This window comes from Anastrepha ludens, chromosome 2 (assembly GCF_028408465.1).
Source record: "Anastrepha ludens isolate Willacy chromosome 2, idAnaLude1.1, whole genome shotgun sequence".
Taxonomy (NCBI): domain Eukaryota; kingdom Metazoa; phylum Arthropoda; class Insecta; order Diptera; family Tephritidae; genus Anastrepha; species Anastrepha ludens.
The window spans coordinates 130,707,534-130,733,446 of NC_071498.1; the positions used below are offsets into that span (position 1 = coordinate 130,707,534).

At 37.8% G+C, this 25,913-nt stretch overlaps 1 protein-coding gene across 20 annotated transcripts in view; it reads right to left on the reverse strand.

Annotated features, from left to right (window-relative positions):
- LOC128855325 (calcium-activated potassium channel slowpoke) overlaps nt 1-25,913 on the reverse strand; it is a 307,274-nt gene that overhangs the window by 233,447 nt on the left and 47,914 nt on the right. For all 20 annotated transcript variants that reach the window (XM_054090145.1, XM_054090144.1, XM_054090139.1 and 17 more), the window contains one exon: nt 21,608-21,946. In XM_054090145.1, coding sequence (XP_053946120.1) covers nt 21,608-21,946 — 339 coding nt within the window. The remainder of the gene's footprint in view (nt 1-21,607; nt 21,947-25,913) is intronic.

The window sequence follows — 25,913 nt, forward strand, 5'->3', positions numbered from 1 at the left end:
GCTCCAACACAATCTTACTCAAATGTAATGGCTATAGCGCGAAGAAGGTTGAGACATCTCGCCCAGATGCGGCCGGAAGAAAGACCCAACCCGCTCTACCTTTGGTTTATTATTTGGATGAGGTAATATTGGTGAGTAGGGAACACAAAAGGCCAAGAGATCGAAGTGCAAACCTCATTTTCATTCAGAAATGCCAAAAAATCGGTTTTTTTGGTTTTTCGTTATTTCGAAAGTTTAATATCTTAAGAATATACTGTGAACTTTTCATGCGGAAATTCCCAATATTATAGCTTCTACAGTCCATAAACTAGGTATAGAACGGTCCGTGCACTCCAGTAGCCTCAAACTTTATCTCGAAACGACTTTTTTCGCCCTGGTGTTGTCAACAAAACAAAAACTATTTAACCGAGTCGTTTGAACTTATAATATGCTTTTCATAACATCAGTGGCTATCGCCCGTACTAGGATCATATTATTATTTCAGTTATTTCGTATTTTTTTCATTAAAAAACTGAAAAAAAAAAAAACGATTTTTAGAGTGTGAAATTCGAAACCGCGCCATTTTGTAATTTTTTTACTGATTAATCAAAGTTTTGGATTTTGTGTTTCAGAGAGAAGAGCCAAATGAACAGCGTCGTCCAGGTACTATTTTTCGGGAGGGTCAACTTTTTTTTAATTTTTGTATGTAAAAGAGGTAAAATAAAAAGCCTAAAATATTTAAATATCGTGTTTCGTTTTTTTTTTATTGTAAAAAAATTTCCTGAAAATATCCTAAATTTTCGAGCTCTAGACCACCGGGACCTCTTAATTCATTCATATTGCTTGAAGCGATGCAACAAGTACATTTTAGAATTTAAATAAACATTACTAAGGTTTACTTGTATAAGCTACTAAGGCCTCTTTGTGTAAGCAACTTTAGAAACCGGAAAAACAGTCGCTCATAACGGACTTTGTGACAATAAAAAACGCAACAGAAGCCATTAATAAGGAATTAAGAAGTTCTTCACTTGAATCAACATCCCGATAGATGGAACCGATACTAAATCGAATTTTATTCCTAATTGCAATTTAAACTTTTATGTATTGTAAAGGGTGTTTTTTAAAACCTAGATTTTTTTTCTTGTACTATAATCTGGTAGATGATTTCGTGGTATTTATTTTTTGAATATGATATCCGGCATATGTCTGCCGCGGCTACGTGTTACATGGCCCATTCGAGCAAACTAATTTTTTACTCTTCTTTCCACATGCCGTCGATGCTTAGCTGATTAATTTTTGAAAAAAAAACTTCAGCCAGCATGGCTCGATAGCGCTTGATATTCAACGTCACGGCAGCCTCCTACCTCATATCGAAGGAAAACGGAATGAACTTCGATAACAGATTTTTTTATTTATTTATTTTTTCAAAATATTGGGTATGGCGATCAGTTTCCGCCCTTGTAAAAGAGGTGTCACACTGAAAATATTTTTGTGTTTGCTCTGGTAATATACTGATGATTTGAAGGTATATATATGAGGCCTCGATCGCAGTAGTTGACATTCGTTTGAAGCGTAAAGATCGTTTTTGAGCTGACATCAAAAATGTCTACGTTCATCCTGAAAATTTGAAGGGAAGTCAGGCTTCATTATTACCTTTTAAAGAAAAGTGCAGCTGAAACGTGTCGTATATTAATCAATATTTACGGAAAAAAGGATCCATCAAATACAACTTGGGAAGAGTGGTTTCGACGCTTCCAAAGCGGCAATTTCGGCGTGAGTGATAAAGATCGCGAAGGGGCACCGAACAAATTCGAAGATACTCAGCTACAACAATCATTGGATTGAAGACGGATGTCGAACCCTTGATGATATGTCTAAAGAGTTGGATGTTGACAGATCAACCGTCGTTAAACGTTTGCACGCGATGGGAATGGTCCAGAAATCATTTAACTGGAGGTCACGCGTGTGATATACTTCTTGAACGACAGAAATGAAAAAGTTTTCTGCATCGCATCGTCACTGCCGCTGAAAATCGGATCTATTACGATATTCCTAAGCATCGAAAATATTGGAGCATGCCAGGTGAACCAGGGCCATTGACAACGAAACAAAATATTCATGATTCAAAGGTTATGGTGTGAATCTGCTGGGATCAGAAGGGTATCATATATTATGAACTCCTTAAACCTTCTGAAACCATCACTGGTGATCGTTACCGACTGCGGCTAATGCGTTTGAATCGAGCTCTCAAAGAAAAGCGGCCGGAATGGGACGGTAGACATGACAAACTGATTTTGCTGCATGACAAAGACGGAAGAAAAATGTAATTACTACTTTTTTTGCACGGATTTTTAGGAAATATTTAAAGTTATTTCATCTTATACGATTTTAAGTTGTGGAACTGATCTGCTATTATAGCGCAGGGAATAAAGATTCAGTGACTTGGTTGGGTCCTGTCGTCCGAATGGATACAAACGCTCCGGCTCTGAAAGTATTCGATGCAGTACCAGCTGTTGGTAGCAGAGGAAGAGGAAGGCGTCCTATGCGTTGGAAAGATCAGGTGGAGAAAGACTTGACTTCACTTGGTGTCTCCAACGGGCGCCGGTTAGCACGAAAATGAAACGCTTTGTTAAACTCGGCCAAAATCGTGTAAGCGGTTATCGCACCAATTAAGAAGAAGAGATGTATTCCATGCATTCGCTTTCTTTCTGTCATATGCATGTGCCAAGGCATAGCTGGCAATTTTGCTAAGGTAATACATTTTCTAGCCTTACTAACGGTTATGATTAGAAGTTAGGTTAGGTTACCACACACTCGGTGACCCTAAGGCCGATTGTGATCCCTGCATTTCATTTCCATCCCGTAACTAAATTGCTTAAGCCACTTACATCTTCTTGAAGAAGGTAACTAGTCCCTCCAGTGAGACATTTTGCAAATTTCCCAGGCATTCAAAGAAATAATCGCCCATATTAAAGTTAAATTGCGAAAAAAATGTAAGCCTCAAGTCTAGGGACACCTACCAATTAGCAAGAGAAAATGTATAAGTAAATTACTATACATAAATAACCTTTGCTACCTCGGTGACATCAACTAGCCATTAATTTCAAGTCTGTAATTAGGAGCAATTTATACAACAATCGTCTTAACTACCATTGTTACCCGGTAGACGTCAAACAACAAACGGACCTACCACCAGCGGCCATAGACGCAATGCAATAAACGACAAATGTTCTAAATTCTGCAAATACATTATTTATACTAAAACGGTTTCGAACATTAACTAGGGAAAAAAGTGAAGCAATCCATTTATGTTAAAGCGAAAAACAACACATGTTCGATGTGAATGTTGGGTATGAAAGTAAGTAGGCTTCTAAGCCCATAAGAGAAGTTGGTGACATGTGAGGAGCAGAGTAAGTCAAAACAAACCACTACGAATCGATATGAAGGCAGTACCTACACACACATACACATATGAAAGTTAAAAGTAGTCATATTAATACTAAGTACACTGTGCCATATATAAGTGTAGGTATGTAACAGGCACAGATAGAGCACAGCTAGCAAATGGCTTGAGATCGTCGGCGCAAGTGGCGCCAACGCGAAGGAGACTAATACTGTCTGTCGTCACAGTTATTGGCTGCGTGCAAGTATACATATACACTAATAAATGGGAAAAAAGACAACATGAATATAGAAAAACAATAACAACAACTTAGTAACTCACGTACCGCACATTTAACCAACCTGAACTAATTCAGCTGAGCTAAATTTAACCAACCCTGCTGGGGTTCAACACACCTGCTGCCACATGCTTTGTGGCATAACGACAACGACGTCATCGATTGAATTGTACGCGGCAGGTGTTTGCGCTTCTCACACTCCAAAAATGAGACATATTAATGTACAAAGTAACAAATAAAGGGTGATCAGATTGGAGGTCCTTTTTCCAATAGGGTTTTTTTGACAGATCACGCGTGACTACTGTCAAAATAAATACATCATTTTTTTCCGTATTCACTGACATTTCATCATGGAAAGACTTACGCCTCATCAATTTTTGCAAATCCTACACATTTAATACGAAAATCAACGTTTTGTGAAAAGTGCTCATTGTGCGCTCTGGCCAACTTACGGTGTTCAGCAATGCGGCCCATTTTTAGCCAGCAATGAGCAAAATTGCCGTATTTGGGATAAAAAGAAGCAACGAAGCCATTCAAGAACAGCCATTACATCCATTGAAAACAATATTTGGTGCAACCTATGAGCTGGACGAAACATCGGCCCATATTCCTTCACAGAGGAGAGTGGCGCCAATGTAACAGTGAATGCCGAATGCTATCGCTCCCTGATAAACGACTGTTTGATGCCAGATGCCGGAAATTGAATCCTATGATCTTCACAACATTTCGTTCCAACAAGACGGCGCTCTTTTTGCCATACAGCCCGTGAATCAAGGGATTTACAGCGTCGTCGTTTCGGTGAGCAATTTATCTCTCGTCTTGGACCATTGGGGTGGCTACCAAGATCATGTGATAGCACACCTTTGCACTTTTATTTGTGGGGGGTATGTAAAGTTTAAATGCTTTGTGGATAAATCAGCAGCGATTGAGGCATTGGATCCAACATTACTAAAGTTATTCACGAGATACCGAGCGAAGTCCTCCAGTGACTCATTCGAAATTGGTGTTTACGGATGGCCGAATTACGGCGCAGTTGAGGCCAACATTTGAAAGGGACTATCTTTAAAAAATAGATGCCATGTATGGTTCTACATAATAATAAAAGAATAAAGATTTGAATTTTCGATCGAAATCGATTTGAATTTTCGTTGTTTTATTTCAATTTAAAATCCGATATCTCTAAATTACTCACCCATTACATACATAAATACTATAATAAAGGTAAGCATAAAAGCATATGGCACGAAAAGGAATCGCACCCATCTTCACACCTACTTAACCCGCAAGAACCATTCAACTTCTCCTGACCAGCAGTGCTACCACTGCTGCTGCTTACACTCGTGTCCATGGTCGTGGTTGTAGATGTGTTTTACGGCACAATTTTTAATCGCTTTATCGATTTTCTATGGTGCACCTATTTTATAGTTTTCAGGTCGATGAACGACTCCCAGCAGCAGCAATTCGATTCACAAAGTAGCCAAGTGTAGCTGCATAGGTAAATACTAAGGAGAATACTTTGCAATAGCCGATACTCTGCAATGAACCCCTCGTTAAAGGCACATAACAGTATCTTAGCAAATAAGTCACTTGCTCATAAACGTGTTTGTGTTTGCAGGTCAACTTTTTATATGAGAAAAAGATTTTCCTGTTTTGTATGAAGCGCTTTAGTAGAAATTTATCATCTCTATAAAAATAAATGGAGCTTCAGGAAATTTTATGTATTCATAGCATACGTTTTTAAGAGCTTAATGCCATATTGCATGCCCTGTATGTAAATTTATTCATAAATACTCGTACAAAAACTACATACAGTCAGCGTCAAAATAAAGTGTACACCACATGTTGATAAGTTTTGACTATTTATTTGTTTATTCTGCAATTTCAATTATTTTTTTATTAAAATATAGATCACACCACAACTGCCATATAAAGCAAAGTTGTGAACTTTGTATAAAATTTGTGGAAATTCGGCAAATTTTCAAACACTGAAAAATTTTGGGTATGCAGTTTTTTGGAGCATTGAATTTTGGTGCAAAAAGGTGTAAGTTTCAAGTGGTGCAAAAATCGCGTTGATTTTTTGACGGTATTGAGTGTTTTCTTCCATACCAAAAATGTGGAGTAGGCGTTAAATGTTGGAAATGCACAAGACCACGTCCCAAAATGGCGGACAAGCCTCGTCGATTGGAATGAGCCCAAAGAGTCACCGAAATCCGTCGGGTCCATCAAATATGGGCAAACCAATCTTGTAGTGTCAAGGAGCCAAGGTGGTCGCTTCTTAACACATTAGTGCCAAAGACCTCAAGCCTGATTCGAGCGAAAGCAAAGCAGACGCACAGAAATTGGTCCGCCGACTCATCCTCCTCTCCACATGCTGGGGAAAAGTGCACTGTTTGAGATGCCTACCTTTTCAATATGCTTTGCCCATAGAAAGTGGCCCATCATCAGTCCAACCAGCCTCCTACAGTCTCTTAGTGCATCTGCTTAGTGTTAGGAGGAACTGCCACAGTCGGTCGGACATGACAGGTAACATCAGTACATCAGTTTTGCCCATCTGCAGCTTCTCTCAGCCTGCCAAGCTCTCTTGCGAGTTAAAGTAACGCGTTTGCTAACAAGAAGGGAGTGGCGAACGGGCTCCGGGCCAAGGAAGTTGGTCTCAGAGCCCATTCTGGCTAAAGAGTCAGAGATCTCAATACCCGCGATACCCACGTGTACCGGTACCCATGTTAGCATCAGGCTATTATGTCTACTGACATAGTTCAGCCTGGATTTACAGGACTCGACTACCCTTGAAGTGGTTGGGCCATTACATGGGCTTATAATATTTATTAAAATACGAAATAGATTCAATAAAATGTATAATCATCACCATTTGCTACAATGGGTTCGCATCTTCGAGTCATACTATTTTAAGTTAACGCCTATGCAAGTTGTGGAGGTAAGCGGCTCCAAGTCAGCCGAATTTGCGTTCATAACTGTTTGTACTCGGAGATTTGGCATTGTCTGCCGAGCACCGATCACTCTTAGAAAAAAACTGTTTCTATCAAAAGCGGCTTTGTGCTCGGCGTTTCGAGGAGTCGTCATGCACCAACCCATTCGGCTACTGCGACCTCATGACATATTGCACACTAATTAGAATAGGAGAAAAATGAGTGCTCGCTGTATTGAAAGCATTCTTAAGCCACACCGTGGGGCGATTAATCAACTTATCCGGACTAAATTCAATGTCAAATTTTGAGATAAATCAACAGATGCCCACGGACCGAAAAAATTCCAAAATTTTATTTTTTAACTTTCACATAGAAATTTTTTTTGCCTGGAGATGAATGGGAATTGGAATTATAAATTTGAAATGGAAGCCAGATCATGATTTACGCCATATGAAGAAGCCTACGTATTAAGCTTTCCAAAATGGATTTAAAAAAAAGAAAATAATGAACTTATTTCTCCTCCATATAGCTCAGATCTGGCTTTTTTACTTTCTCTTAAGCAATTTAAAAGTGGATTTATGAAGATGAAAATTTGTGAGTAAAAAGAAACTGAAGAAGGTCTCGAACGAGTATTTTTAGGACAAACATGGATAAGGCAAGCTTTTACTATTAGTTGCTTCTTATTTAATTTTAATAAAATTATTATAAAATCCTGAATGTATAATTTATTCTCATACCAAAGTTATCTAAAAACCAGTTTCAAACTATATGGAAAATTAAGAAAAAAATGCATTAAAATTTCAAACTTTTTAAACAGAATTTTTAGAACAATGTTCGGCCATTAAATTTTAGTGTAATAAAATGCAGTATGAAATGGCTCAAAAATTACGTTGCTTTTTTTTATCGGTGGGTACAAAAATTTGAACTCAGTTCGTTGATTGTCTAGAAAGGTAGTTTAGATATGAAAAAGCTAAAACACTTCCTTAACTTATTAACCCATAGTAATATAACAGCCCACCTACTCGTATCCTCGAATTCATTATTTATGCTCATACAGTATTTATGTAGGTCCTGCCTACCTCATATTCTCTTAAAGCCAACCTTTAATTATAAACGCATTTTCCACTCCTCCCGTTGAGCTTCTTTTAATATATTTACTTGTCGATTTTCTCCAGCCAATAGTAATTGATAGACAGCTGAGTAGTTTTTTATTGTAAACAGATATCTAATTATATGTTGACCTTTTACAAGCAACCAGCCTACTATGCAATTTCACCGCCTACTATGTAGCTCCTGATTTTTATGCAGTTACCTTGAACGGCTTAATTAAAACTTTACAACTTCCAACACATAGCCACCATCAATGGCACAGGACAAATTAATTTATTATTGGCATGGCGCTGGACAGCACACTCACATACGTTTGAAACTCTGAAGGTACCATGTAAATATGTATGTGTGTGTGAACATGCAATGGGTATTGTATTACAACAGTTAAGTACATGATTTTATGTGTGCATGTATTTATCTTTATATGTATGTATTTGTTAGCAGTAAAGCAGATGCCGTAGGGTGTCCTGTTGTTTACACAATCCTATCATTGGGGCATCGTCTAACGTCAAAGCAGTTATGATGTTTACCCTTAGGAAAAAACAAGTGAGCAATCAACGCTTTGCTTTCGAACCGTAATTTTTGTATGAGTATCAGTTTCATTCAAGTAAGCTAAAAATGTCATGCTTTTAAATCCGTGAATAAATTATAACAATTTAATATTATGCGTTAATGATTTTTTACAACCACGCGGATTTAATACAAAGTCCGAGAAGAACGAATTTACGTCTTTACTTAAAAAAAAAAAATAATAATAATTGGCGGGGAATGGAAAAATCGCGTGCTACGCATACCCGACAATAGGTGGGCTAAATCAGTAACGACGGGAAAGCCGATGACTACGAGGCCTCCGGGCGCCCTCCCAAACGCTTGAATGAGTGTTGGACATCCAGCTTTATCGATAACTAATAATTCTTTTACACATAAAATATAATCCGAACAAATTCTATCTCTTGTACAAAAGTTATTGCGGAACTGGATTTAATCCTACAATAAAGAAGAAGACCGAAGGTGTTTGGTCGAGCTCATCCTCCTATTTGTGGCGTGGGTCTTGATGTTGTTCCGCAAATGGCGGGACCTACAGTTTTAAGCCGACCCCAAACGGCAGATATTTTTTATGAGGAGCTTTTTCATGGCAGAAATATACTCGGAAGCTTGCCATTGCCTACTGAAGGGCGACCGCTATTAGAAAAAACTTTTTCATTTTACTGTTTCATACACGGAGACTCGACCCTATGCACTCCCGAATGGTAGTCACACGCCGTCCATTCGGCTGCGATGTTCTTTACAAAATTATTTCAATTTACAATGAATCATCCAATTTTGTCTTTGAATAACTTTTTACTAAATAAAAATTAAAAAAAAAAATTTGTGAGTGAAAATCTTTACTGTTGCCTTTAAGCGCATCATTGCCCCTCTATTTGTATACTACAGCTGCGAATGACGTACGACGCCGTAAAAATTCTTCTTCTTTCATAGCGTTACAAAGCGGGGTGAGTCAAAGCTTCCTTCAAAATGCTCCTCCAAAGCGTTCTATCTTGAGCTGTTTCTTCGTAGTTACGTATTCCCAACTTCTTAAGAACTTTTTCGTGTTCCACTGCGTCTATCCCACTAGCTTTCCTGTCAAGGCTTTCTTCACGGTACAGTCAGCAGGCATACAGATCACATGACCTAGCCATCTTATTCTTATCTCGTTCTGAGTTAGATCGTTCAGTTCAGAGTTCAATCGAATTCTGAAGGTACCATCATACATTCTTAATGGGCCAAAGATCTTTCTTAAAATTTTTCTTTCCATGCTGGATATGTGCGCGCACTCATCAACCAAATAAAATTATTAATCTTTCAAAAATTATAAATTTTCCGCTAGGGTGATTAATTTTGCACCACTTTGAAGTACTTTTGTCACAGCTATTAGTGGGCACCAAGATTCGCAGAGTGTGTAAAATGTGACTGAATTTGGTCTGGACCGAACTTTTATACCTGCTAATTTATACTAATTTTTCGAAACAAAAAAATCATAGACATTGAAAGTTATATACAGTCAACTGTTAATTCAAACCTGCGATATTTCGAACCTCTCATTAATTCAGAGTTATCACGAGTCCCCTACAAAATCTCTTGATATTTCGAATTTGTCCATACATTTTTATGCACTCGGCAATTCGAACGAAGATACCATTGCTACGAACTCATATGGTCAAACACTCGACAATTCAAATTTGCAAAGTTCCTTTGTGTGTTAGTAAGAACTTTGAATTTTGGGATCCCCCTGAAAATATTTTTACTGTGCGTTGTTGCGTGTTGCGCATAAAACATAGGCACATTTTGACGCACGCTTCCGCATGAATCGCGTCGTTAGTATACAGATTAAAAAATTGTATTAAATATGAGTCCTAAAAAGTATAAATGTTTGACGATTGCTGAAAAGAAGAAATTAATTGAAAAAGTAGAAGGAGGTGAGAAGAAAAATGGTTTGAATTTTTCTGACTAAGTTCAAGTGGATGAAGATGTTGCTGACTCAGGATCACTAACCGATGGCGAAATTTTATCTGCGACAGAAAGGAAGGAAAAGAGCAACGATGAAGATGGAGAGGCTACATCAGAAGAGGTGTCAGTTAAGGTGGCAAGAGCCTTATTCGATAACTTACAAAGCTTTTGTCAACAAATCGAAACTGATGAAGCATATTTATTTCCTTAAAAAAATTTGTGAAGTCTGAGCAGCAGCAATATGCTTCGAAGCAAACCCGTACAAATTAGTTCTTTTCAAAGATAAATTAATATTTCATGCACTCGACAATTCGTAATATTTTAAGAGTCCCTCGAATTTCGAATTAAGGAGAGTCGACTGTATATTACCATCAGGTGGAAGCAAAGAGGAAGGTTCGAAAGATCTAGCTGGAACTAACATCATCGCGGAAGTTGGGATAGAATGGTTTAGAAATGATATGTCATACATCAGTGACTGTAACGGTAGTCTAAAATTCTCTTTTCGACCACTTTTTCTCTTGGCTGTGTAGCCTCAAAATAATAATAATAAATAAAAATTAAAAAAAAAAATTTTAAATCACTGGTTTATTGGTGTGAATTGTTTTTAATTAATTTTCAGCTACGATATTAACACTATAAAAAAAGCTGATGCTTGAACATTCATGATCAATCTTGTCAATTTATTATTTAGTTAGGTCTCAAAAGATGTATTATTTACTCAACTATTTCATCATTCCGTTTTATAAATGGTGTGAAAAAACCTTTTTTGTGTGAATTAATATATTTTATTTTTCAACTAAAATTTGATCCACCAAAGTAATTTAAAAATTTATTTGAAAAAGGGCTTTCAATTGATATTATTTTACATCTAATTACGTAGGATTGCTATTATGTGGGAAATTCGAAAAATTGACTTTTGCTAAACAAAATAAAAGAAGGCAAATCAGACAATAAATCGAATTCAGCTGATAAGGAACTATGCGATAACGAAAGGGAAATAGAAAACGAAGTCAATAGCACTGAATTTTCGAGTTGTGGACCTTCGTTAAATAACTCTTAGTATCAAAAGAGCGAGGATTTTTTCTGATTCTGAAATCGAAAATGAATTAGATGCTATTGACATATCTTGCAATGAAGAAATTTCCACCGAAAAAGCTGCTGATGGGACTTTATGGAAAATATTGAAAGAAATTAGCGATGTAGGTATATTGCCTGGTTATACCTTATTCAAAGAGAACTCGGGTCCAACTGCCTATGCTAAAAGAGATATTATGCTTGGTTCGGTAAATTATAGTATACACAATTTAAATCATGCACCGAACTTAAAGTTTGGATTATATAACAGGTGGCGCTAAAGTAATCCTCCTATCAGAAAATGCTATAAATTTAGTGATTGGCCCCTAATGTCAGTTCTGTTTTGACATTAGTGTAGTAAACACATGCGAAATACACCTTAACAAACAATGTTACGCTGCACTGCTCCAGAGCGCGGAATATTGCTGACTATTTATTTGACCAATGATCGGTCGGTAACTTTGGCACAACGTGAATTTCGTCGCAGATTTCCTCGCCGTCCAACGCCTACTGGTGAAACACTGAGACGTTTAGCCGCTCGCCTCGAAGAGACTGGCACAACACGAGATGCTGCCAGGCGTGGCAGACCCCGGAGTAGCCGTTCTGCAGAGAATATTGCTAGGATGTCATGGAAGCGCCGTCGACATCGCATGCCACGTAAATGGGTATCAGTCGACGGTCTTTACAGCGAATTTTGGTACAAGATTTGAAGATGTTTCCGTACAAAGTTCAGACGGTGCATCACCTGTTAGCTGCTGACCGCCAATCGCGTCTAACATATGCTCAAGCCATCCTTAATCACCACCAAGAGGAAGATGATTTTTCATCAAAAATAATCATGAGTGATGAGGCCCATTTCCATCTTAGCGGGTACGTAAATAAGCAAAATTTACGCTTCTGGGGCACTGAAAATCCGCGTGTAACCCACGAAGAGCCATTACACCCGCTCAAAGTCACTGTATGGTGTGCTGTTTTCGCTGGAGGATTCATCGGACCTTTTTTCTTCAAAGACGACGCGGGCCAAACGGTTACTGTGAATGGTGAGCGCTACAGAGCAATGATCAACGAGTTCTTTTTGCTGCAACTTGATGAATTGGGATGGGAAAACATGTGGTTCCAACAGGACGGTGCAATGGCACACACTGCACGTGCCACAACCGATATGCTGAAGGATACATTTCCCGGGCGCCTAGTCTCCCGTTTCGGCGATTTGCACTGGCCAGCAAGATCGCCTGATTTGACCGCTCCAGACTTCTTTTTGTGGGGCTTTTTGAAGTCGCGGGTTTATGTCAACAAGCCTCAGACTCTTGCAGCTCTTAAAGACAATATCCGTCAAGAATGTGAGGACCTATCGCTGGAAGTTTTGGCCAAAGAGATGGAAAATGCCATAAAAAGGGCTCAAATGGCAATCAACTGTGGCGGCGGCCATTTACATGACATCATATTCTCGACTTGATTTAAAAAAAATTAAAAGACCAAATAAAAATAATCCACAAGAAGAATCAAAGTTTTTCATTTTTTTTTTAAATTACAGCCAAAAAACATCGCAAGTTTACTTTTGCGCCACCTGTTATAAATAGACCATCCAAATAATGATTTCAAGGAACGCATTTTATTTTCCCATTAGCTGAAGAGCTAATAGAAAAATATGGAGACATTGTCGAAAACACCTTTGTTCCCATATCGAAAATTTATGGCGTGGACGTACGGAAGAATTGTCAAGTTGAATTTAAATTTGTAACAAACCCAACTGCTTTCGGAGCACGGGTACTTTCAGAAATACCTGTCAAAAATCTGGAAATAGGAAAAAGCTGTTCACCTACATGCATATGCGATAATGCAGTCGAAGATGGCACTGAACACAACTTTTTCCAATGCACGCGTTGAAAATAAGAACGTCGAACGTTGGAGAATGCAACTAGTTCTCGTTGTGCTCCCTACACTTCTCAGAGCCTTTGCCTTAATGCACCACAAGCAAAATTATATATAGCTTTAACGCCTCCATTAATACAACACCCTTCAAGTCAAATAAACTCTTCGTTTCATTGATCTCTCGCTTACTAAATTAAGCTTAAAGGAGACCCGGAGGTCTAGAAATTTCAAAAAATCAATTTTTTGTTTTTCGATATTTCGAAAGTATGGCATTTTAAGAATATGCTGTAGAATTCTCATGCGGAAATTTCCAATATTATAGCTTCTACAGTCCACTAACTAGGTAAAGAACGATCCGCGCGATCCTGTACCTCAAACTTTAAGCTCATTTATCTTGAAACGTCTTTTTTCGGTCTGGTGTTGTCAACAAAGCAAAAACTATTCAACCGAGTCGTTTGAAATTTTAATATGCTTTTCACAACATCAATGGCTATCATCCGTACTAGGATCATATTATTATTTCAGTTATTTCGTAATAGGACTATGAATAAGTTCGTGCGGTTTTTTTTCGAAATTTGAAACTTTATTGACGTAAAATGGTTACAAATTTAATATTCAAAATATTGTCCATCGCTTACTACTACTTTTTCCCATCTTTCTGGCAATTCACGGATTCCCTTTGTGAAAAATTCGGTCGGTTTTGCCGCAATCCACGAATCGATCCATTTTTTGACTTCATCGTAATTACGGAAGTGCTGGTCAGCCAGGCCATGTTGCATCGATCGGAAGAGATAGTAATCGGATGGCGCAAGGTCTGGACTATACAGCGGGTGGGGTAGGACATCCCATTTGAGCGTTTCTAAGTATGTTTTGACCACTTGTGCAACATGTGGCCGAGCATTGTCATGTTGCAAAATAACTTTGTCGTGTCTATCGGCGTATTGCGGCCGTTTTTCTCGCAGTGCTCGGCTCAAACGCATCAATTGTCGTCGGTAGACATCCCCCGTAATCGTTTCATTCGGTTTCAGTAGCTCATAATACACAACACCCAGCTGGTCCCACCAGATACACAGCATAACCTTCAGGCCATGAATATTCTGCGCCGACGTCGATGTTGAAGCATGGCCAGGGTATCCATACGTTGCCCGACGTTTTGGATTGTCGTAATGGACCCACTTTTCATCGCCAGTCACAATTCGATGCAAAAAACCCTTTCTTTTGTGCCGTTGAAGCAGTTGTTCGCATGCCATAAAACGGCGTTCAACGTCTCTTGGCTTCAATTCATACGGCACCCAATGGCCTACCTTTCGGATCATTCCCATGGCTTTTAAACGTTTGGAAATGGTTGATTGATCAACTCCCAAAGTTTTTGCAACCTCTTCTTGCGTTTGAGCCGGATCTTGATCGAGCAATTCCTCCAATTCGGTATCCATGAACTTTGGCGGCGCACCCTCGCGTTCTTCGTCTTCCAAGCCAAAATCACCACTTTTAAAGCGTGCAAACCACTTCTGGCACGTTCGCTCAGATAGAGCATGCTCACCATAAACTTCCACCAAGATACGATGACTTTCGGCTGCTTTTTTCTTCATATTAAAATAATGAAGAAGAATTCCCCGCAAAAACACATTATTTGGCACGAAATTCGACATTTTCAAGTGTGGTAAAAATATTGTTGTTTACGCTTCAAATAAAAAACTTATACTGACGTTTGTGCCTTACGACAGTAGCTCTCCAATGAATGTTTGGAAATGTGGATCGATGGAATAATAATCAAGTTACGCCATCTGTTGTAAAACCGCACGAACTTATAAATAGACCTATTATTTTTTTTATTAAAAAACTGAAAAAAAAAGATTTTTAGGGTGTGAAATTCAAAACCGCGCCATTTTGTGGTCAAAAGTTTTTTTTTGTATTCTAGTACGGACATAGCTATCATACTTATTAATATTTTTTTTGATTTTTGTGTTTCAGATAGAAGAGCCAAAATGGACAACACCGTGCAGGTCCTATTTTTCGGGAGGGTTAACTCCAGCGCCATTTTTTAAATTATTAAAATAAAATTTTTTTAATTTTTGTATGTAAAAGAAGTTAAATAAGAGTCCTAAACATTTAAATATAGTTTTTTAATTTTTTTTTATTGTAAAAAAAATCCTAAGAATATCCAAAATTTTCGAGCTCTACACCTCCAGGACCCCTTAAGGCTCAATTAAAATCAATGTTATGCAATAGTCTTGTTTTAAAGTTCTGTTTTTTTTTTTTATTTCTACTTAAATACAATTCTAATATTACTTAATTAATTTTATTTGTGCACAAAAATTCTGCATTCCTAGACAAATATGAAATAATACATAAATTCTTCTCTAGTTATCGTGCGCACGTACAGACAGACGTCTCCTCTCACCATTCTGTGTATTTTGGTATATATATGTCTATACCATCTCGGTTCACTTATACTGTTACATCCCACCGTTAAGTTCACAAAACTACAATACTACGGTGTAAAAGTGCGCGCGGGCATAGAAAAAAAACGACTAAGCGAGTGGACAACAAAATATAAAATGCAAGAAAAAAAGTAACGGAATGCAAACAAATGGCAGTCAAAAGAACTGTGTCAATGTTGAGACCAATGAAAAAATTATTATTTACCGGGTAAACCTTAAAGTGCCATATGCGCGTGTAAGCATTGCACTTATATACATACATACGTATGTTTACGAAATTCGTGTGTATTTGCATATATGTACGAAAACCCATCCCGGTAAGAAAGCGAATAGTCTCTAAAATATGTGACGCAGTACAGACTACGCAGCATGCAATCATAACCTCGTTTACTAGGCAACGGTATCAGACTGCGCTTAGCGTCCAGTTTCTTAACAATTTTTCGTTTTGAGAGCAGCCACTGTAGCCATCATCTTAATTTTCAATCATTTTCGCGAGAATGAAATTGCTTACGATATAGGAGTACTCTGTAACTCTGTAAAAATGCAAAAGGACGCCTCCTGCGTCAGAAAATATGAAACTCTATCGGCCTGCTACCAATGCCAAGAACTCAACATTTCAATCGAAAACTCGAATAGAACTTCGCTTGCTAGTAATTAAGGGCAAATAACCAATAGCTTCGGCATCACTTATTAGTTTGAGCTGAGTGCAAGCTTGCCACAAAAATTGTCTATTCCACCCATGGCTATATCTGCCTACATTTATTATTGCATGATACTTCATTTAGATTTAGAAGGTTTGGCCTTGTTGGATAGCGCATAATTTGGCAATTGCCCAAAAAGTACTCGTAACGATTCATGTAAAAACATATTGAAGAAATTTACCCGCGGCGGTTCAAAGCTCGTCTATAGCATCATAACTGGTGACGAATGTGAAATGTGTGAAATTTGAAATAGAAATTTGAAAAGCAAGCACCTAGAGTTTTGGTAACTCCTAAACACTCTCCTGTGTGTAATAAGCCCATTGTATACAAAGCTCTGGAAAGTGAAATGGTATATAGTCAAGGAGTAAAGGAGAGAAGTAACAGAAGGGAAATGATAAGATAGAATAGAGACAGAGACAGAGACAGAGACAAAGATAGCTGGTTGTATGAGAATTTTCCAGATTTTTTGCAAATCTGAAAATTTTATCCGGTTTGAAATTACAAACTTTACTCATTCTCATCACATCGGAACCCAAAATTCGTAACCTTGCTATAGCAAAGGCAGGACACTCACAGAGAAAATGCTCAGTGCTATCCTCTTCCGCTTCCTCTAAGCAAAGCAGGCAAATCGGGTACTCAATGATTCCAATGATGGTCATATGCTGACCCTAGGAGTTGTGTCCTGTAATAATACCGTCAACCGACCATATTTTCTACCAAGTTTCAGAAGAAAATTCGACTGTTTTCTGTTCAGGCTTGTCACAAACCACTTTGCAGTTCTATAGCATTCTAGACTGGGTCATCGCTCCTTATATAAATTGCACACATAATCGCTGATCCAATTCATGATCCCTGCGGAACTGATTCCGATTATCGACTCTGGTCCCTGTGGGTGAACCGCTGATCTACAGTTGGCCAATTCATCGGCAATTTCATTCCCTTGAGCAGCGCAATTTCCTTGAACTTGCAACAGAACGAAGCTTCTTCTTACATTTTTGGACAATCTTTGAGGTTTGCGTTCTCCAGAGACTTTAGTACAGCCTGACTGTCACTAAAGACTCCGATCTGTTTCCCGCTCCATCTCGTCTCAATTACCCAGAATCTATTTTAAGAATGGCGAAAATTTCCGTTGCCATTCCTCCCATAGAGTAATGATACTTATCCTATTTCATTCTTGAGCCCATCGCTAAACAAAATATCTGTAAAATTTCTTTGCTCCCGCAATCAAAATTTTACATCGAATTTCCTGGTCATAAGATCGTTCTTAGGTGCGGCGAGGTTACTTTCTTTTCAAATTTAACCATAAACAACACTTAAAGTTCAGAAGTGAAAGCGAAAGGACGGTTTATTTAGCCATCAGAAAAATTAATTTTAAGGCAAAAAACTTTCAACCAACCAAAACCCAATTTATATATATTTACACATTTATACTTTAATATATATGTAACGGGTTTTCCAGTAACAGTTGTTAGATGTTAAACAGGAGAGATGATTAAGGATTTTTTATGGCCGGAATTGGATGGTATTGATCTGGACAACGTTTATTTTCAACAAGACGGCGCTACGTGCCACACAAGCAACGAAACCATTGATCTTTTACGGGAAAAGTTTCCGGACCGTGTTATCTCTCCAAGGGGTGATCTCAATTGGCCACCGAGATCTTGTGATTTAACACCTTGTGACTTTTTTCTTAGGGGCCATGTAAAAGAGAAGGTCTACGCCAACAGCCCAGAGTCGATTCAAGACCTCAAAGATAGAATTCGTGAGGCTATCGAGGACATAGGGCAGCCACTTTGCAATTCGGTTATGGAAATTTTCATGAACAGGATATTGTAATGTAAGCGTGGTCGTGGTGTTCATTTGCCTGATGTTATTTTCCACTATTAGCTGTGGCATCCCTTCCTCTTTCTTTTCTTTGAATATCAAAATAACACCTCTTATTAAATAACCCTTTACATAATGAAAAACAAAGTGCTGATAACAAACACCAATACACTTTCCGTTTCCAATTTCAAAAATCAAAAATTATTGGGGCGACCGTGAAAACCACATTTTTCATTTTGTCTCGCCACCTTTGAACACATTTAGTTTCTATATATATATATAATATTTTTTTTAATAAAAAACCAAATTCAATTGTTGCTTTGATTTGTTTTTCGATATTTCCATCTCAATAGGAGGTCATCTTCAGAAACTCTTATCACCTTTTATTGCGTGTTTATTGAGATAAAAAGGGTAAAATCGAGTTTAAATAAAAACCTACATATGACTTAGGAGTAACGATTTTTTATTATAACAATTTACAAACTCTGTTTAATCAACAAAACTCAAACAACAGGCGTATTCAAAAATAGCCAGTTGCCATCTACTTTGTGACAAAGTAGTTTTAAACAGATTTATTATAACCAATTCCCCAACTAGTGATTAAGATATTCACAGCGGCACAATTTCCCAACCTCGAAACCAAATTAAATCTCTCGTAGGTAGAACCAGTTATTAACCTCAGAATACTAGCTGAACAATTAGCTTTCAGCCAGTTCATTTCCCTACATTGTATGCACTTATGTTTTATGTAGCTAAATATATGCAACATAGCGAGCACAAACAACTGCGCTTGACCGTGTCCAATTTCAGTTTTCAAGGGGAAGCAATACGAAAAAAAACTCATGAAGTAAAAGAAAAAGTGTGAGCAAAAACGCGAGTGCAAATTATAAAACTACAGCAGAAAACTATGCTTAATTCACTGACACCTCGACAGTGGCATTCAGCAGTCGTGGGCCAATATAGATAAAATATAATAATTGGCGCGCACATCCTTTGTAGGGTGTTTGGCCGAGCTCTTCACCAATTTGTGCTGTAAGTCTTGCTGTTGTTCCATAGACGGACGCTGATTTGAGCAGAATAGCGCGCCATGCCACATAGAATTATTAGCCATCCCGGTGATGCCATTTAGCCACCTTCGAGCTGCGATTTGACTCCGTTAGATTTTTATTTCTTGGATGCGACGAAATACCGATGTTCCACCTACTATCCATTAACGATTCAGGCCTTTAAGGTGAATAACGAGCAAGCCGAAGATCTTGGAAAAAAAGAGATCTTATGTTAGCAGAATGCGCTAATGTTTGCCATATGAACGACATTGTTTTCCTTACATAATTGGCATCTTTTGTCTATCGAATAAACCAACAATCTACCGAAAAAGTAAATTTAAAAAATTTTTTTTTTTTAGAATTTTTAAAAAAAGATACTGTATGGATCATCCAGCCCTATGATGCTAACAGTGGCAAGGGAATTCTCTGGAATATTATTAATATGGAACAGCTATAAGACCTGTACGACCTCGACTTTTTTTATATCCTTGTTCACTCCGCTCGGGAGCACAGGGCCTCGATAACACTCCTTCATCGTACAAGGTTCTGGGCTGTTGTTTTTGCGCCGTCCCATGTGATGTCGGTATCTGCCAGCACACCTCGATATTGCCCTCTTTTCACACCATAGCGGACACATGCAGAAGAAGACCGCAGCTTTCACGCAGAGCGCGTCGATGTACTTATAAATGTGGGTAAAACTAAATCCATGCAAATCAGCACCTCGCAGAAAACAATTTAACATAATACGGTGAAGAAATCGAAAGCGTCGACACATTTTCTACCTAGGAAGCCAGATACACCAGATTAACGGAACGATGACTGGTGCAAGAATTAAAAAATCCAAAGCGGCATTCGCCAGCCTAAAACGATATGGTACGCGAGGTAACTGAAAAACCGCGCAAAGGTAAGGATTTTTAATTCGAGTATAATATCAGTTCTTCTCTACGGTTGTAACACTTGGCTTGTATCAGCACACAAAGCTTACAAACATTTCTTAACAGTTGTCTCAGAACAATCCTGCGCATATAATGGCCTGACAATTGGATTTCGAACGAACAATTCTTCGTAGGAAGCGGACAAAAACCCATTGCTATTGAAATACGAGAACGTAAATGGATATGGATTGGGCACACCATTAGCAAACCAACTAAGGAAATAAGCAGAACGGCTTTAGACTGGAAACCTCAAGGACATCGCCGCAGATAACGTCCTAAAGGGGAATGGCGACGTAGCATTTTTGACGAGTATTTAGGAGTCGATGAAAACCTAACGGGGTCCCAGATCAAGGCAAAAGCGAATAATCTACAACATTGACAACCTTTTTTTTCGCCAATATGGCAAGTATGTGGGCGCGACCTCGTTTTTGCACTACTGTTTGGCTTTTTGGCTAACTATCTGGTTACTTGGCTAGGCTTGTAGTTATGCAGACAAGGAGGCTGGCCGGAAATTGCATTTATTAAACAAAACTGTCTGCTTGCACCCAGATACACATATAGGTATGTACATAAGTGTAAAGAATACTTGTCGCCCATGTCATTTACCGGCATTGTAAATTAAATATATGAAACAGTGAAATGCACAATCGCCTAGAGAGCCATTTAACTGTACAATATTCCTGTGCGCGTAAAATTTTTTAGTAGTTCTACTAAAACAAATTTGTATTTATAATTGCCGCCATAAAAAATGTATGTACATTTCGAACGCCATACACTACCTGGCTTCTTTACTTGACAAGAAAATATTTGTTGTGTATAAAATTGTTTTCGAGTAAGCAGCCCGATTAGGTGCTCAAAAGCATCGTTTAACATGTCAAAACTCGGAAGTCTAACTGCCACAATTTCCGACTCAAGTCTCGTATATACTTTGTTCCACTGAGACATTGAGGCATTTTAATTTCACAGCTCATAAAAGCCGTTGTATTCTCGTACATAACTAAAAGTAACTGACCAATAGTAAATGGCAACGTCAACAAATTTAGTTTCCACACTGCATTCCAAACAAATCGAGTCGTATGCAAATTGAGCTTTTTACTTTATGTACATACTGTATGTATGTATGTATGTACGTCCACTCACACGGAATGCCAATGGCAGGTGGTAAAATAAAACGAGCATCACCAAGTCACGCATACGTTGTGTTACCCTTCACGATGCCTAACCCGATAAGCGAAATGTGTTAAAACGAATCGCTGAATAGCCCAATTAAGTGCAGGCAACATAGGTACCGAACACTGTAATTACAATTTTTAATAACAACAACGGAATTCGCGCATATGTCATTAAAAATATCTACCACATCAACAGACAAGTCGCACCGATTACGTTTCTATTGTACTCGTATATTTGTGTGTATGTATAATTGTATGTACGAATATATGTGCAACTTTCTGTCTTGCCTTTCAACTGCTCGCATTTTCAGCTACTTCTTTAGCAAAAAGTTTCTTATCAAATTGTTTTGTTTACTTACCAAAATTCGTCCTGTTGTTGTTTGTCCCGATATAAGCTCGCCAGCCCAGTCTTTGGCTTCTGTCATAAAGGTACCTTCGAATTCCTGTTTGTTGCGTGACGCCTTCTGCTCCTTCTGCTTGGGATCGTTGGGGCCCAAATCGGGCTCCTTGCGACAGCAAATGAATGCAAACGCTCGCCATAGTAGCACAATAAATAGACCAGCAAGGAAGGTAAAAATGCTGGAGAGCAAAAAACACCAGTACTTGCGTACTTTGAGACACTCATCGGCAACGAATGGTGAATCTGTTGGATCTTCGGCCAATGATTCGACAGTGCTTTGGTCACACCCCGACATCCCCTAAAATAGTATGGGTGAAGAAAAGATTGGTTTAGAATAAATTATTGGAAATTCTATTTAATTATTTATTTATTTATATGAATTATAATTATAAATAATTACATTACAGTAGTAAGGCAACTGCTTATGATGCATTTTTTTTGTAATCGAGAAATTGAAAAAAACTATGATATTAAGAAAATTAATGATATCTCAAATATACTATAAAATCGATATGTTCAACGAATGAGTTCTTAAAAGCTTACCTAGAAAAGTTTAGTTAATAGCTGTATTACGTAATGTATGTATGAAATTTTTATTGTTGCGATTATAATTACAATTTTTACATGAATATGAAATGTAAAATTGTAGCCCTTTAATGCAGGTATAATTTGTTTGAAATCCATTGTTGAGTCAAGGCGTTATATACAGTTGGAATTTTCAAAAAATCGACATCTCTATTTTTTTTCTTTTTTTCTAAATGTACATATATTTAAGAATACACAAAGAAATTTAATATCGTTCCGGCGAATATTTTCGAAGTTACGCGCAAATTTGAAAAAGCGTTTCAGAGTGCTTGAAAGTACAAGCAAAACTTTGGACACGTTTTTCTCAAAATGGTGTTTTCAAAGTCGGGGACCAACATAACTCGAAAAGGGCTAAACTGATTAGTCTCAAATTTTAACACGAGCTTCTTAAATATATTTTTTAGTAATTAATCGAAGATCTTTTCTCACCGATAAATTCGTTTTTTATAAACAATATAAGGCCGTAATTATGGTCAAAAATCGTTTTTTTTTTTGTTTTTTTAAGAAAACGCCATTTTGTCAAAAAAATTTATTTTGCTTATTCCTTCGATTAATTACAAATTTAACATTCCTTTAACGAAATCTGTTAAATTTTTTAATTTCAGAGGATCCAGTTCAGAGATAAAGAGGTCACCGCAAAACGTCTTTTTTGAGAGGAGCTCGCGGAGATCAGCTGTAACTCATTTCCAAATAAATATTTTTACTAATACTAAGTCTTGAAATATAGTTAAAAGATTCTGGAAAAAATTCTAGAAAATTCGCTTTTTCCGGCCTTCTAACTGTATATAATCCCTTAAACTATGAACTTCATTAATATCGGTATATAACAGAAGTGAATAATTGTTACGCACCTCGTACCTGGCGTAAATTTGCCGGAATTTGAGAAAACGATCCATTAAAAATATATGTTTAATTTCTATTTAAAAAAAGAACCTGAACTTGAAAGACCATTCGGGTTCGTTGTTGTTATAGTTGCTGTAGCAGCATAAATATTCCCCATACATAAATACGGGGAATACTGCTGGAGCGACAGTCTTTAAAAAAATAAAATAAATAACTGGCGCGTACACTTCTGTTAGGGGTTTTTTTCCGAGCTCTTGTGCATCTTGATGTTGTTCCACAAATGGAAGGACCTATAGTTTTAAGTGGACTCCGAACGGCAGATATTTTATTTTATGATGTGCTTTGCCTGCCGAGGGACGCCCGCTATTAGAAAAAGCTTTTTGACAGTTCTTGTTTGAATATACCCTACGATCACAAAGTAGCGAAAAGGTGATGTTGACTGTTTTCTTCGATTTCCAAGGCGTAGTGCACCGTGAGTACCTTCCATCGCGCCAGACAGTCAATAAAGAATATTATTTATCCGTTTTGAAGTGTTCGAGAAATGCTGTATGTCACAAACGGCCGGAAATCTGAGCAAACAATTATTGGCCGAGCACAAATTGTGCTGGATTATTTGACCAAACACCAAGTAAATACCATCGGGCAAGCACCGTATTCAGATATGGCTCCGTGCGACTACTTTTTGTCTCCCAAGTTGAAGTTACCACTTCGTGGAAGAAAATTTCAGTCGATAGAGGAGATCAAAGAGAATGCGACGAAGGAGCTGAAGGTCACCCCTTCGTCGGCCACCAGGGGTGCATGGAGGACTGGGTTAAACGTTGGCACATGCGTGTTGCTTCAGACGGGTCGTATTTTGAAGGAGATAAAAACTGTTGTTTTACTTAAACATTTTCGCTACTTTCTGATCATAGGGTATGTAAACAAATCCAGGTGGTTCCGGTAACGTAGAACCAACTGTCGTGGGAACGACTGTCCGAGATCGTTCTGTAGCGTTTTGAGGCATCGTCTTCATCGTTAGTACTACAGTCTTGTGCAGACCATTGCTTTCACAACTACGGTTCTTCACTCCAATCGATCATCTACTACATATTTCCAATTTGTGATCCACATTTTCCGCAGTGACCTTATCAACCCAGCGCCTATTTCGTCTTCCTCGACCTCTCCGTCCAATTGCTGTACTGACAGCTCTTGATTTGAGAATTTTGGATTTTGATCCAACATTGCTAAAAAAAAGAGGTTGTCTGTATAGTCGGTTTACTGACGATAGTTTAACGTGACAACGTCATAAGAAAATACTGATGTAATGGTTGCAATTTTCAAAACAAAATTTTAATTTTATTTGTTTGAAAGATATTTTGTACGGATATAGAGAAGGAGGTAAATGGAATCGCAATGGAATTGATCGAGTTACATTTACACAAACGTGAAATATGACGAAAAATTTATCAAGTTCATGAAAGATATGTTCAATTTCGTTTGTGCTTCAGACGTTAATAAGTCAACAACACTAAGAGGTACCATCATCGATTTGCCTTTTTCAAGACACTTTACACTCGAAACACTCCCTTTCATTTCCTACTTTTTCTATCATCGTCCTATTCTCAACAGAGAAATGGTTCATTACCATGCACATAGGAAGAAGGCATATGCAAATACAAGTATGTGAATTTATATACAAATACGCATATACATACATATATATGCTCACTCAAGTAGGACAGAGCCAGATGTCGAACGTTGCCGAACGCGGGGGCCGATTGTGCTCTTTGTCGTTCGTTCCGCGCTCTCGCTTGCAGTTCAAGCACATTAGCTTACATTTGCTTGCGTACGGAATAGATTCGTATATTTGATATGTCCATATGATTTGTATGCATCTTTACATATAGATTTGTTCTTTTTGAAAATTGCGCGAAATTGTATATGTATATGCATGTTTATATACATATATAATATTAGTATACAACATATCTTATAAGGTATGTGGTAAATATTACAATACCATACATTTTTTCCTTCATATATAATAAAAAAATTAATAATAATAACATTAAAACAACAGGTATTATTAACAAACTTTTTTTAAATTCTTCAAGTAAATCAAATTAATAATAATCAATAAGAAGGCATATGCAAATACAAATACGTGAATTTATATACATATATACATATGCGCATATACATACATATATACGCTCACTTAAGTAGGAGAGAGCAAGATGTCGAACGTTGCCGTTCGTTTGCTTTGTCCATCGTTCCGCGCTTTCGCTTGCAGTTCATTCAAGGTAACGACAACTGAGCAAGGTAACGACAAATGAGCAAGGTAACGACAAATGAGCAAGGTAACGATAAATGAGCAAGGTAACGACACATTTTTTCGTGCGTGCAGCCGGCTAAATCGAATTATAAGACGTTATCACGTCAAAAATTGTACTATATAATATTGTGTGAAAATTTCCAGTGAATCGCACAAGTATTTTTCGAGTTATTCAACAATTAACAAAGGGAGCTCGGCGCTCCGGAGCGTCCACAGGACGCAACACCCGCCATAGATAATGATTTGAGCCGCTGTAACCGCAGATGGGCGCTCTCCAATCGTTTTCATCAAGCCTGGTGTCAAGGTAAATTCAAAATATTATCGGCAAAGTATTCTGGAAGTTACTTTGAAACCGTGGGCAGACAAAAATTTCGGTGGCAGATCATGGACATTTCAACAGTAGTAAAGTAGTAAATAATTTTATCGTTTGTTGATTGTGCACGAATTAATAACATTTTTCTACGCAGCCATAACTGCTTAAAATGCACTTGGAAAATAATTACTTTTCAATCATTTACTTTAT